Source organism: Gambusia affinis, linkage group LG24, assembly GCF_019740435.1.
Source record: "Gambusia affinis linkage group LG24, SWU_Gaff_1.0, whole genome shotgun sequence".
In the NCBI taxonomy this organism is placed as follows: Eukaryota; Metazoa; Chordata; class Actinopteri; order Cyprinodontiformes; family Poeciliidae; genus Gambusia; species Gambusia affinis.
The window spans coordinates 4,068,681-4,083,005 of record NC_057891.1 but is presented as its reverse complement, the minus strand read 5'-3'; the positions used below and the strand labels follow the sequence as shown (position 1 = coordinate 4,083,005).

Here is a 14,325-nt window from a genome sequence, read left to right as displayed (position 1 = left end):
ACTTACAGTCATTGTCTGACGATGAATTGTTCCAGAAATTACTGCGATAAATTATATAATATTGTTATTTTGAGGCCATTTTCAAGTAACATAACGGTAATGGCATAAAAATTGATTCTCAAAGATGAATAAATGTTAATTTCAATTCAAAATAACTAGTCAAACAAGGCAGTTTGATGTGATTCACATCATAAAATCACAAAATCAACAATTGAAACATTTGATTTTGCTAAATGCTGTCATTGCACATGAAAATGTTGGTTAGTATTTAATTTATTACGGTTAAAAAGCAACTAAACAGGTCTAGATTTAAAGGGACTCAGTGTTTCGGCTGTTTTACAGTTTTCTGGAAGTTTATGTAAATAAACAAAACAACAAAAAACGTCTCTGTAAACGAAATTATTGGCACTAAAACAACAAACTGAAGACTTTTGTATCCAGTCATTGTTAGAAAGAGAAAAGCGATAAACAGTGAAATTAATTGATTGATTGATTTATTGATTCAGGATGATAACTGGGGGGAGACCACCACCGCCGTCACCGGCACCTCGGAGCACAGCCTCTCCCAGGAGGACATCGTCCGCATCACCAAAGACCTGGAGGACAGCGTGGGGCTGGACTGCCGCCGCTACGTCACGCGCTCCGTCGCCGTGATCCTGGGCCTGCTGGTGTTCTTCACGCCGCTCGCCTTCCTCGTGTTGCCTCACATCCTCTGGCCGGAGAAGCTGCAGAGCTGCGGGACGGCCTGCGAGGGGCTCTTCATCTCCGTGGCCTTCAAGCTGCTCATCCTCCTGCTGGCGGTCTGGGCGCTGTTCTTCCGGCCGGCGCGGGCGGGACTCCCGCGCGTCTTTGTCTTCAGGATCCTGCTGGCGGTGCTGGTGCTCCTCTTCGTCATCTCCTACTGGCTCTTCTACAGTGTCCGGATACTCGACTCACAAGTACGTGAAACGACTTACAGCTTTTTCTCTGCTAAAACTAAAAAGTAGATCTGCAAATGGAAGTTATTCTTCAGAGACACTTTAAGAGGTTTGATATTTATTTTTAATGCCAAACAAAACACAGATTTCTGCTCCCTGCAGTGATGTGTTTACTCTGTGAGTCATAATTTTAAATCCCATTTGGTGGAAGTTTAAAAGGCTGCAGTTGCTCCACATGTAGTCTTACATCGTTTCTTCTTGTACTGCATATTCACAAACTGATTATCTGGTGAAAAATGAGCCATGTTTGCTCCCGTAGGACGAGAACTACCAGGGCATTGTGCAGTACGCGGTGTCCCTGGTGGACGCTCTGCTCTTCATCCACTACCTGGCCGTCGTCCTGCTGGAGCTCCGGCAGCTCCAGCCATGTTTCTCCGTCTGCGTCACGCGCGCCACAGACGGCGAGACGCGGCACTACAACCTCGGACAGCTCAGGTGAGGAGAACACCTGCGAAGATTTCCTCTGCTTTTCTTCTCATTTAAAGGAAAACGATGACCAAACAATGTGAAAATATAATTCACACCCTTCTGAAATTATGAAATAACTAGCATTAGCCTCAGTTTTGCTAACCGGACTAACAAAACATTTTTTTCTGATCTAAAGAAATTCAAGAAGAGATGAGAAAGCATTAACATTTATTAGTTTAAAAAGGTTACGGTGTGGGCCACCGTAGCTAAAAAGCTAGTTGTGCTAACCATAAACATTAGTTATGCTAAAGCTAAAGTGCTAAGTGTGGCTAATGCTTAATGCTAATTTACATTAGTTGGGTTAATGCATTTTTGCATTCTCACACATTAGCATTACCAATGCAAGTTAGCATTAGCAAGCTGAAGCTAACTAGCATTAGCATGCTAATACTAATTAGTCACATTCAACGTGCTAAATTCAACCATGTAGATAAGAGTACAAACAAAATGGCTCTCAAAAAATTTATTTTTAAATTTTTGCATATATTTATGTAATTTATATCCTTTGTTGTTTGTTTGTGTATTAATCTCTTAATTTAATGTATATTTGCCACTTGCTTAATAGTGTTTCTTTTTTAAAGAGAGAATATGAGGAGAGGAAACAGAACTGTCAAAATAAAAGCATGACTATAAAGGTGTAACTGCTTAAAGAGTTGTTAGCAATCAATAATCAATAAACCTCAGTACAAATAAAAGTTTACAAAACAGTAAACTAAATTTAGAGTTTATCTGGAACCTTTTATTTAGTTATTTCGGAGAAGCTACGTCTGTGCAAAGCTAGCCAAAATGCAAAGTGAAAACATAGCTATGCTATTAGCATATTAGCTGCTTTGGGATTCCTGTGGACAATCAGTGTTAAAGTAGAACAACTTTTAAATAAGATTATGCCCATATCTGAGAATAAAACATGTTCTTTTGAAGAAACTTTACATTGTTCATGTATTAAACAATGTATGTGCTCAGATAAAAAATCAACTCTCCATTTGTCTGGTTCACATCCATACAGATTGGTTAGGGTAGCTTTCTGTGTGAGAATGTATTTTCTCAATTAGTGAGTGAGAGGCCTGGAAACCTCAGGACTTCCTGAAACAACAAAATGGAGGAAGAGAAGCGTGCTAATATCGACTAGGAGGCAAAAACAGAAAACATGTGAAGGAGACAAAGACAGAAACTGGGACACCTCAAGTCAAAGATGGTTGAATATTCCCACAGTGAGAGGAAGGATTTCATCGGGTTGAGCCCAAGAGAAAAAATGAATTTTGCAATTCAGGATGAGACGGGGAAGACTTCACAGAGGAGGAAAGAGGAGGAAACACTGGAGGAAGTTAAAGGAGGCGTAAGAGAGAATAGAAAACAAGGGTTTAATAGTTAATGCAGGAGTCGTGTTGAAGAATCCAGCAGAGTCCCGTTTGTTGAGCTGGAGGAAAACAAAACCTTCTTCATGTCAAAACAGCGTTTTTAGCTGAACGCAGCAGCTCTGGTTCCAGTTTCTCACACGCCTTTTGCTGATGGCTCACAATAAAACCTGATGGATTTATAGATGAAGCTTCTTTTCATGACGGCAACGGGAAATCTGACCCGAATACTTTGAACATGCAGGTGCATTTCTCATGTTGCTTATTCGCTTTCGTCACATTATGAGCATAGAAATTTCATTGCAAAAACATCCATACCTATTGGAGATTCTGTCTTAAATAAACAACTTAGAAATAGTTATTGTTTAGAGTCAATAAATCCTTAATATTGCTGAAAAAGATCCTGTTTAACTGGCAGATTATTTCACTGACAACACAGGAAAAATGTGTTATCAGTGAAATAATCTGCCATATTAAGGATTTATTGACCATTGTTAAAACAAGCTATGAACTTGTTTGGGGTCTGAAAACACTGCATATATGTTGTTACTTTTCTGCAAATAAATACAATAAAAACATTTTTGTTTGTAATTTCTGAGACATGTTGTCAGTAGTTCATAGAATAAAACAACAATGTTCATTTTACTCAAACATAAACCTGTAAAAAGTGAAATTGGAGAATTTTAAGGGGTGTCTTCATTTTTTCCAGAGCTCTATCTAAAATATTTGAACTAAAAACTAAACCACAACGACTTAGATTTTTTTTCTCTCTGTCTGAAATTAAATCAGACAAACATTTTTGTTTTAAAACATTTGTTTTAGTGATTCCCAGCATTTTTTTGGCTCCTCTTTGTTCAGCTGACGCTGAGTTGAGTGAGATTGTAATGTTTGTGATGCAGTAAATGAGCAGAAAGTGGAAGCAGAAGGAGGACAGAACGCGGATAAAGAGCCTCCATCAGTGGATCAGGGGTCACGCTGTTATCCTCATCTGGGATAATAGGAAGCGCATGCTGCAGGCTGGTGATGTCAAGTTAGCAGACAAAAGGCTGAACTCAAACCTCTGCACAGAGTGTGTGTTTTATATCTGGACCAGAGTAAAGGCGGTGCAGCGTGAAGCAGTTAAGTTGGATGGAAATTCCTCATCCAGAGACGATTTCCACTGCTTCAAAAACGCACCGTCATCTTTTTGTTTTGTGTTTAAAGTTTCCACACCAGCCCACCAAGCAAAAGAGCTGAATTATCTCATTTCCGGTTGGAAAGGGCGGACCAGGGTTTCCTGTACTTAAAGATCGAAAGAACCTCGCCTGATGGGGAAGAGCAACACAATGGGGAGCATTTATAGAGAAACTGTTAATGGTAACTTTACTGTGTGAAATCTGCCTCAGTTTGGTGCTCAAATGTTTTTATAACGTTTAGCGGTTTTCCTAACTTTGAAAACATTCAGCGCACTTGCATTCATTTTTCCGTACCAATTGTGAAGTGCTGATTTATTTATATTTACATATGAGTTGAAGTTTTGGTCACCAAATCTTAGGAATTCTTTGTTTCTTTTCATGCTCTTATTTTGAAGTGTGTTTTTACGGCGCAGTTCTGTTTCCTCTTTATTTCAAACTTAAATAAAACAGACAGTAGAAAACGTAACGTAAACATAAATACAATATCTAATATAATCTTAATTAAAGTTAGCGCTTTAGCAGTAGCATAACTCATGTTTATTATTTGTGCTTTAAGTTTAGTGCAGTTTTAGGAAACTGTTTTAAATACTACAATAACAAAAACTAGAACGTTTAAAGCAGCAACGTTTGTATTAAACTCGACTATTCAGAGTTTAAGTTGAGCTACTAATTATAAACTGCTGGTGTTACCAGTTTGAGGTGATTAATAGCGCTTCCTGGAACACAAAGCATCTCATTACATTGTAAGAGCAGGTGATTTATGGAATATAACATGTGAAAACAGCCTGCTTGTGTACAGTCGGTTTAATAGTCCTGGGCTGTGAAAGACAAGACCCGGCATGCAGCGATGCCGATCCAAGCTGCAGCTGCCGACTCGTTTCTCCTCTCTAGTCACATCGAGTTTCACGTTTGAAAACATGGAGGGTCTTCCTGTCGTCTGGGCAGAAAGTCGATTCACTGCTAATTCCTGTCAAATCTTAGAAGAAGAGTTTGTTATTTGGAAAAGTTAATGACTTTTTGAACTACAGCTCGCCTGTCGCCAACCTGCGTTTTGTCAGGAAAAGCTGCGACGGCGACCTTCATGAAATAAATCTAGAGAAAATACATGAATCTGTTTCCTGTTGATGTGACAAACATGGCGGAGCTCTGCTGCTCACAAAGACTTTCATTTTAGTGCTGCAGCAGCATCAATCCAGGTTTTATTATGGTACAACCACAAACTAAATAACTGATTCACACTTTTTTATTTTAGTCTTTATTCTCACTTAGATAGGTAGATAAATATCAGTCACGTTTATTTGTAAAGCATGTTTCAGCAAAAAACATAAAATTAACAATTCAAACATTACATTTAGCTAAATGCAGTAATTACACATCAATATTTAAAAATAATTATAAGTTTATTTAGAATAACTTTTCTTTTAAGTCCATATTTATGGAGAGTATAACTAATTGTTGTGGTATAAATAAATTTGTAGTAAAAATATTGAAAATTACAAATTATTTTCCAGGCACTTACACTGAAAAGTTTTTATTTTTGTTTAGTTTCTTTTGCAAATATCTTTTTACGTTTGAAATAAGACAAAACTAACTTAGAAGTTTCAACAAGATATATTAGCTTTAAGTAAATAATTTCTTAAAATTGGGAAAGAAGTTCAAGTTCCATTATTTCGCTTATAACAAAACAGTTTTGCCTTTTTATAATCTGCCAATAAAACTAGTAATTTTTCATCAAGATTAAGAATTTAGTTACATGAAACAAGTTAATATATCTTGTTGAAAAGTTACTTCTAAGATAGTTTCATTTTATTTCAAGCGTAATAGACAAAAATATTTTGTATTTTCAGTGTAAAAATAATATTTTGTGTTTTATTGAAGGTTTTATTTTTTACTGATTAAATGTGAAGGAGTGTGAAAACTTTATAATTAGTTTTTTTTTTTGTGATTCCTCCATCAGAAGCAAACATTTCTCTTCATGCTCCCTGTTTTATCTTTGTGTGGGTGTCGCTTGTTATCCTCAAGAAACACTTTTTTTTTTTTGAGTCATAAATATTTGAAAGTGAGCCAAAAATCTCCTCCATCTGTTATTTCGTTTTCCTCAGGAACGTTTTCAAACCTACAGCAGGTTTCTAGTACGTTACGCTGAAAGGAAAATATCTTGTGTCGTGTTTTTCTGCTTCCTTCTCCATCAGTCAGAGCAGCTTTGGGCTGCAGCGCCGCTCTGATTTTGCTTCCTCTTGTTTCCTCCAGTATTCAGCGAGCCGCCCTGGCCATCATAGAGCACTACTACTGCGACTTCCCCATCCACAACCCGGCTCTGCTTTCTGCCTCCAAGTCCCGGGCGGCCAAGCACCTGGCCGGCCTCAAGGTCTACAACGTGGACGGTGAGCATGTCTGCATGTCTGCTGCGCAAAAGTGTCAAAATCTGGACTCCTAAGAGGTTTGATGTGATCCAGATCGACACGTAAACGGAACCTTGAAATTAGCCATTGGATGCTTCAGTAATATTTTATCATTTTAAATGACAGAAGTTTTCAACGGAAGAGAAATAGAGCCACAGAAATATATATTTTAATTATTATTATTATTTCCCAGAGTTTTGACTTTTTTCTCAGAATGTACCAGAATTATTGTGACTTTAACCTTCTAAGATCAAAGGTCAGGGGGAATCTGATTAAAAGAAAATAAAAGTCAGAATTCTGAGAATAAAAGTCAAAATTCTGGGAAAAAAGTCTGAGAAACAATGTCAAAATTATGAGGATAAAAAATCAAAAGTCTCCCTCTACAATCTAAAAACTCATAAATAGAACCATCAAGATAACAGCTTAAATGTTATTTTATCAATCACTTCAAAGCTGTTTTTATCTGTTTATTGCCAATCAGCTCCTCCGGTTTCTTGAGAATTATTGTTGAAACTCACACAAAATTATCAAAACTGTTTCACCTTTTCGCACTAATGCACAATTGTGAGTTTTTTGCAGATTTCTTGTAAAAATGATGAAAAATAAAAAATTCTGTATTTCTACTAAGCAGCTTCCTCTGCCTTACTTTACATCGAATAATAAAAAGTCACATTTACCATTATATTAAAAATTCACAAAAACAATCACAAAATCCTGGAGTGACTGAGAATATGTTCAGTATTATTTAATTTTAAGAATTAATTCATATTTTAACGGTTTTATTAATACATTCCGGCCCTTTAAGAAAATTCATGACCTTGATTTGATTCCTCTGCTTTAAAGCATTTCTGTTCTTTATTTTTAAACACATTTATGTCGTTTTCTTCCCTCAGTAACAACTCCCACACTGAACAGTGTTGCCAACACCTTCTGTGATAAACTCACAGTTTGTGATAAAATATATTAATGATCGTCTCATCAGCCATCAGCTTGTTTTAACTCATTACAGGTCATTTGGATGCTGGAAGGCAGAAATCAATCTCTTAATGCAACATAATTGTAAAATTGTGGACAGTTGCATGAAGCCTGGATGATTTGTAGTTAATGTGCTGCAACGTGCAAAAACTGGCTGAGTTGATCTCCTTCATAATAACTTTCTTTCTCCTCATTTGCCCCGACGCTAAACCCTTTCAGACGTCTTTGAGGCTAGACTGAAAGCCTACCTGTGGGACAGTAAGTATGTGGAGATGTTTCTGCTGCTGATTGACTCACTGGATAAAACACGCAGCACTCTTCTGTCTGCATGCCACAGGTTTAGGGAAAAGTTTCACGCTGGTGTCAGCTGGCAGGAATGTAACACAACCCCTCGATTAAGTTATCGCCGTTCCTGAGGCGTACTCAAGATTCATCCAGGCGCTTACGTTTAGTCGCTCAGGTTAGCCGTTTGTCTTTCCTCCCTCGAGTGTCGCTATTTTTCATTTTTATTCTGCAGCAGCTGCTCAGAGGCTTTCCTCTGTTTCTCTTTCTGCTGGATTTTGAGAGAGAGACCATAATCTCTGCTTGATTAAATGTTTCTAAGCACCCGAGCGCATTTTATTTTACTTTTTTTCTCCCCTGCAGGGGGTCTTTTGTGGGCTCTAGTGTCCCTTATATGAAAGTAGACTGACAGGAAAGGGGGAAAGACATGCGGTAAATGTCGACGGGTCCGGGAATCGAACCCACGGCGGCCAAGTCAAAGACTCAAGGCTTCAAAACGTGGGTCGCGCTTCCCTTACGCCCCCACCCGAGCAACTTTAAGTAACTTTTACAATGTCTGACGAGCTTTTTCTTTGACTTCTCTTCAAGTCTGTTGATTTCTGCTGATTTCAGGTCCGGGGAACAACGCCTCAGCGGGAATCGCCCAGTCCCAGTCCAGAGCCATGATCGCAGCTGCAGCCCGGCGCCGCGACACCAGCCACAACGAGCTCTACTATGAGGAGGCCGAGCACGAGAGGCGCGTCCGCAAACGCAGGGCACGGTGAGTTTAGAAATTTAATTTATGCGTCAAAAACGGAGGAGGAAGACATATTCTGTCTTTCTGAAATTTGAATGCAAGTATTTTTATACAGCTTGGGGTTTTAAATACCAGATTGGAATCAGAGGAGGAAAGTTTGGTGGAGGGAAAACAAACTCTCCCTCCACCAAAGGAGACAGGGAGAGTTAATGATAGTAAATCCTAACCTGTTATAGAATGCAGGTTCAATGAATAATAAAAAAACAAAATGATAATAATGGACTTCATTTTTTAAGTGTGGTAAAGTGGAATATAAACAGCCAGACATAACAGCCTCAACGATCTAAACATTGCTTTCACAATCTGAGGAAAATCATCTGGAAGGAAAAAATATTTCCGCTTAGTTTAAAGGAGCAGTATTATTTTTTTTCAAGACACATGTTACCTTTCTATAGCATGAACAAGTAACTCTGTTACCTACAGTTGTTATAAAAATGCTTTATATATCAAATAAGACCAAAAGAAATTGGACTTTGTAATTTAACATCTTGTAATTGGGTCTCTGTCTCTTTAAAAACGGTGCTCTTTCTTTATGACAACATGGCTTCTCTATTTACCCTTTAACGTTTTCACCAGCGTTGCTCTGAGAAGTAGCTCCTATAATGAGATTCCACCAGGTGTTTGCTAATTGCTGCTAGCTAGTCTAAAGGAGCTGAGTGGAGGAGGAGCTTCATCTTGAAGGCGGGGCTAGGTCCAACCAGGTGTGGAGATTAAAGGAGCATGAATGAAAGAACCAAAGCAACACTCCAGTGAATAACATCATAACATGATGTAAAGCTACTAGAGTAAAACTTAAAATGAAGTCAGAGATGGAAAGGGTTGCCATAAATGTTCCTCATTTGTTTGCTGTTCTTCCTCCCAGACTGGTGGTGGCAGTGGAGGAGGCCTTCACCCACATCAAGCGCATGCAGGAGGAGGAGCCGAAGAAGGCCCCGGGGGACGTGATGGACCCCCGAGAGGCGGCTCAAGCCATCTTCCCCTCCATGGCGCGCGCCTTGCAGAAGTACCTGAGGACCACCAAGCAGCAGCACTGCCACAGCATGGAGAGCATCCAGCAGCACCTGGCCTTCTGCATCACCAACAACCTGACGCCCAAGGTCAGCGCCAGAAGTCCTGAGGGTCCAATCAGGGATAGATATCACTGGATTTATGTTACAGGATGTGTCGCGCGCCACACTGGCAGGAAAATTACACAAAAAATCTAAAGAAATGTTTTTGGTTTTCAGGCTTCATGTTTATTTTGCAATTATTAATAAGTGATCGCTGTTAGATTAGCTACTGCTGCTATTAGCTAAACTAACACAGTGGTGGTAGGTTAGCTAATTCAAACACCTGCTCTACTGATGATCTGTCACAGTCGGTGTGTTCTAGTTGCCTTTTTTAAATTTTCTTAAATGAACCGAAACACACAGAACTCCACAGCACATCTACATGTTAAGTTGTCAAAGTCAAGCTAGCATAGCTGAGCTACTTCCTTCTCCCATGTTACTTTTTCCTGACATTGTTAACTAGTTATCAGTGTTGACAATTAGTAGTAAATCACTGGGTCCATTTTTCTTTTATATATCAAGCGTACATTTAAGATTATTGTGTTATAGGGGCTACTTGCCAGCTAGCAGCTAGTCATCTTCAGGGTCAGTATTAATGTTTCTATTACTCCTGCTTTGCGGCGTTTTCCATCCAGGCGTTTCTGGAGAGCTACCTGTCTCCAGGGCCGACCCTGCAGTACGGTAAGGACCACTGGCTGGGCCGCCGCTGGACGCTGATCAGCGAGGCGTCGGTCACCAGCGGCCTGAAGGACGGAAGCGTCTTCTTGCTCAAGTGTGTGGACTTCAGCCTGGTGGTGACGTCCAGGAAGATCCCTTACGTCCAGATGTCGGAGGAATACATCGACCCCAAATCTCACAAGTTTGTCCTGCGACTACAGTCTGAAACTTCGGTGTAGGACACCAGCTATTCCTCTGTTTTGTTTTTTTTATTCCTCACCGTGTCACATTGCTTTGCTAATTAGGGTTTGAAGTTTTTTATATGTACTTCTCTTTGTTTTTAATATATATGAATATATATATATATAAATGAATTTATATATCACATGTCTGAAATTATTGCTATTTTAATGTTTGACTTGGTGAAAAGAAGAATTGTTGCAGGATTTCGCTCACGGGTTTGATCGAGATTAGCTTGTGCACAGTACTGTATGTATGATTATACAGTCCCTTTCAAAAGTATTAAAGGGGCAGTATGATGTATTTCCAGGTACATGGAACCATTTTATAGCACAATCAGTAACCGTGTCACCTTCACTTGTTGTAAAAATGCTTTACATATCAAATATGATGTAAAAGAAATTTGATTTTATTAGCTTGGGATTTTATTTGTCAAACCAACATAAATAGGACAAATCATACAGATATTTATTTCTGAAAGATGTACACCTAAATAGGAGGATGAGTAAAAGGGGCTGAAAATAAAAGCACACCACACTTTTCAGGTTTGTATCTGTTGAAACGTAAATTTTTTCCTTTCTCTTCACAATCATGTCCTCCTTCATGTTGGTTTACCACATAAAATCCTAGTTAATGTAAAGGTTTGCGGTGTTTAAACTCCTGCAGGGCGCCGTTTGTCATGTTTGATGTTTCTTTTTTGAGAAACCGAAGCCAAACGAGTCTGGAAAAATCCACTCCAAAGTTCCCAACAGAGACTCACAACTGATGTCTTTGTTTGGAGCTGGAAGACAGACTTAAAAGAAACAGTTTTGGATTTAATCTGCAGCTTTCCAGGTGCATCATCATCATCATCGGCGGCAGCGGCGGCGGTTTGGATAACCAGGAAGTGAAAACGAACTCGCACCCAAAGACGTGAACTCTTCCACAAAGGTTCAGTAATCCTCTCAGGGCTCTTGTGTCTGCCGCATCTGCCTGACATGACGAGACAGAGCTGCGAGTTCTGAAATAAAAAATAACTACTGATTTCTGCAGAGCGACTCTGCGTCACGTAGCTGCACATTCTGCCAGTTCTACATCTGCTTTGCCCCTTCCAGACTTTAAATGACAGATCTTCATGTTTTTTTACACATTAAAAGCGGTTTTATAAAGAACTGGTTTCTATTGTGAATGAAAACGGGGGCAAAATGTAGCAGTCTTCTTGCTCCTGTAACATTTTGTCCAGTTAAATCTGCAAACCAGAACATTTCATTGGGATTTAATGTAATAAACAACAGAGGAAAATCTGAAAAGTGTGGCATGCACGTATTTTCCACACCTTGACCGTTATCCCTCTATAAACTGAAAATTTTTCACATTCTGATTTGGATATTAGCTCCATTTTTAATGAAGAGCTTCAGTTTGACTTATTCTGGACTTTGACTGGGCCATTCCAAGACAACAAAATTATTACTTTAATCTCAGAATTACAAGTTTTATTCTCAAAATTTTGACTTTAATCTCAATTATAATTGTTTCTCAAAGTTTTGACTCGCTTCAGAATTATATTTTTTTCCTCAAAATTCTGAGTTTTTCTCAGAGTTTTGAGTTTTATCTTAGTATTATGACCTATGTTTTGTGACTTTAATTTTAAGATTAAAGTCAGAATTCTGATTATAATAAAATTTTAATGACGGAGAGCAAATTCAGTTTTTTTCATTCACCAGAGTAAACAGGAAAAAAACACGCCACACTTTCCAGATTTTATTTTCAGCAGTGATTTCCATGTCAGCGCTTCTTATCGCTTCGTTGTATCGGAACAGGAATCGGCGGAGGCAGATCCGCAGGGTGGAACCGCCGTCCCAACTGGACCGTCTGGTTTCTTCTTCTGCTGCCTGACGTCTCATAAACATCCAATCCTTGGAGGTCAGTCCCTTTAAGGAGGATTTTTTTTGCATGATAACAACAGCTAAAATTCTTCCTGTTTGTCTTTCTGTGGCTGGTGCCTCTGCAAAGTCACAAATAACATGTCAGAAATCATTGTGGCCTCTACTGCCCCCTGGTGGTTACACTAGGAGTGGCACAGGTTTATAAAGCTAAACAAAACAAAGTCTGTCTGGTTTACTGTATTTATGTAAACACGCACATCTATGTGTGTGTGTGTTTACACTTGTTTTTATTACCATGGAGGGTCCCAAGCACACTAGGACGTCTGGAAACGGTGGGCCCCACAACTCACTGCGCTACTTTCAGGATATTAACAAGGCTGTGTGTGTGTGTGTGTATGTGTGTGTTTTTTCTCCCCGTCTGTCCCACTGTTGCCTGGTAACGGCCCTCTCTGTCCACGGTCAGGCTGAACTTTCAGGTCCTTTTCGGTTCCACAACATCAATATATGTAAAACATAAAAATAAAAAAAATTTTATGAACGTTTGTTAAACTGCTGTGAAGCTGCTTGTTATTTAGGATTGCAGCTTCATTTCAGCCAGTTTTATTTTATGCAGCTGCGTTTTATTTTGTAATTAAAAACTTCCACTGTATGTTGGGCTGTTTTTGACTGGGAAACGATGTGTGGCAGAGTGGTACTCGAATATCCCGAAGCAGCGAACGCACCATCTGGACAGCTGTATTGGGTCACGTAGATGCTACATCATCTTAGACCCAACAGTAGCATTCCCATGCTAGCATGCAGCGAACATCAGAAACAGCTTGTTGGAATATATGACGTCTGTTCTTTCTCCCTAATTTTGTGGATAACGTTACAAAATGTTGTAGATATTTCTATATTGATCAGTGCGTCGCATAGACATTTATTTTAACAAATACGGTCTGTAGCCGATATATACTAAATGATGTATTATAGTATAAGGAGAATAAAGTCAGATGACATTAATGCTAAATATTGCGAGACTAAAGTCATAATATTAGAAGAACTCCAATAACAAAAATTAAAACAACTTATCGTAATTTTAAGACTTTCTTCACGTAAAATTAGGTAATATCATAATATGCCAATATTATGATTCCTTCGTACAAATCACAGAAGAGATGATTGAAATCAGCCACTTTTTAACAATATTTTCTGTCGTACATTGTACTTCAATGACGTTTAGTCTTTGCTCTGTTAAAGTTGACAGAGCAAAGACTAAGACAAACTCTTAGATAAAAAGAGAAAATACTCTTTTTATCCAGAGAACAAAGTATCTTCATGAAGGTCGCTCCCAAAGTTTCATCACTTCTGCTGTAAATTGCAGCAGCTTCCCTTAGAGAGTTTGCTAAAAAGAGAAATTGGAGGATTCCTGAGCAGTATGCAGGAGTCGGAGCGTTTTCTAACGAAGCGGCTCGTTCTTCCACTCATTTGATAACGTTGGTCAGACGTTCAGGGAGAGAAGGAAAGGCTACAGCAGCAGAAGACCACACCGGGTGTGGCAGGAAACTGAGCACCTGTGTCTATTTTTAAAGTGAAATGAACTAAATAGAAACAATTGTTGTCTATTTTTAGACTGACTTTTAAGGTTGCATTTGTTGTTTTAACATCCGTCACAGCAGCGTTCTGCAGAGCGTGACTCTCCAACAGGCTGTTGTTTAGCTGATCATCGTCTCCATACGGGTTTACTTCCTGTCTGGCTCGCCAGCTCTCACTGGTTATCGTTGTTCGTTAAGCGTCCCGCTCCACTGGACCCGTCTGGACCAAACATCCTCTTCTTTTTCTTTTTTTTTTAATGGTTTTCTTGTTGTCATGGAGCTCAGAGGTAACTGGCTCACCGCCGGCCCGTCAGAGCCGCGCGGCTAAACGAATGTCGGCTCTGATTGGAGAATTTGCATCTAAATGGAAAGCTGCCGTCCCCTCGTTTCCGTCTCCGTGACGACCTGGTTATGTGGCGATTGAATCGAAACAGGAAAACCCGCCGGCTTTTGGTTTGGAGCGAAGGGCGACTCGTTAACAAATCCCTCTCACCTCGATTCTTTTAATTC

The 14,325-nt window shown here is 39.3% G+C and overlaps 1 protein-coding gene across 4 annotated transcripts in view; it reads left to right on the top strand.

Moving 5' to 3' along the window:
• The window catches only part of LOC122827298 (vang-like protein 1), a 98,116-nt gene extending 85,996 nt beyond the window's left edge, over positions 1–12,120 (top strand). For all 4 annotated transcript variants that reach the window (XM_044110077.1, XM_044110076.1, XM_044110075.1 and 1 more), the window contains 6 exons: positions 507–938; positions 1,237–1,412; positions 6,226–6,359; positions 8,247–8,394; positions 9,293–9,527; positions 10,115–12,120. In XM_044110077.1, coding sequence (XP_043966012.1) covers positions 507–938; positions 1,237–1,412; positions 6,226–6,359; positions 8,247–8,394; positions 9,293–9,527; positions 10,115–10,375 — 1,386 coding nt within the window. In that variant the 3' untranslated portion in view covers positions 10,376–12,120. The remainder of the gene's footprint in view (positions 1–506; positions 939–1,236; positions 1,413–6,225; positions 6,360–8,246; positions 8,395–9,292; positions 9,528–10,114) is intronic.
• Positions 12,121–14,325: the final 2,205 nt, after the last annotated feature.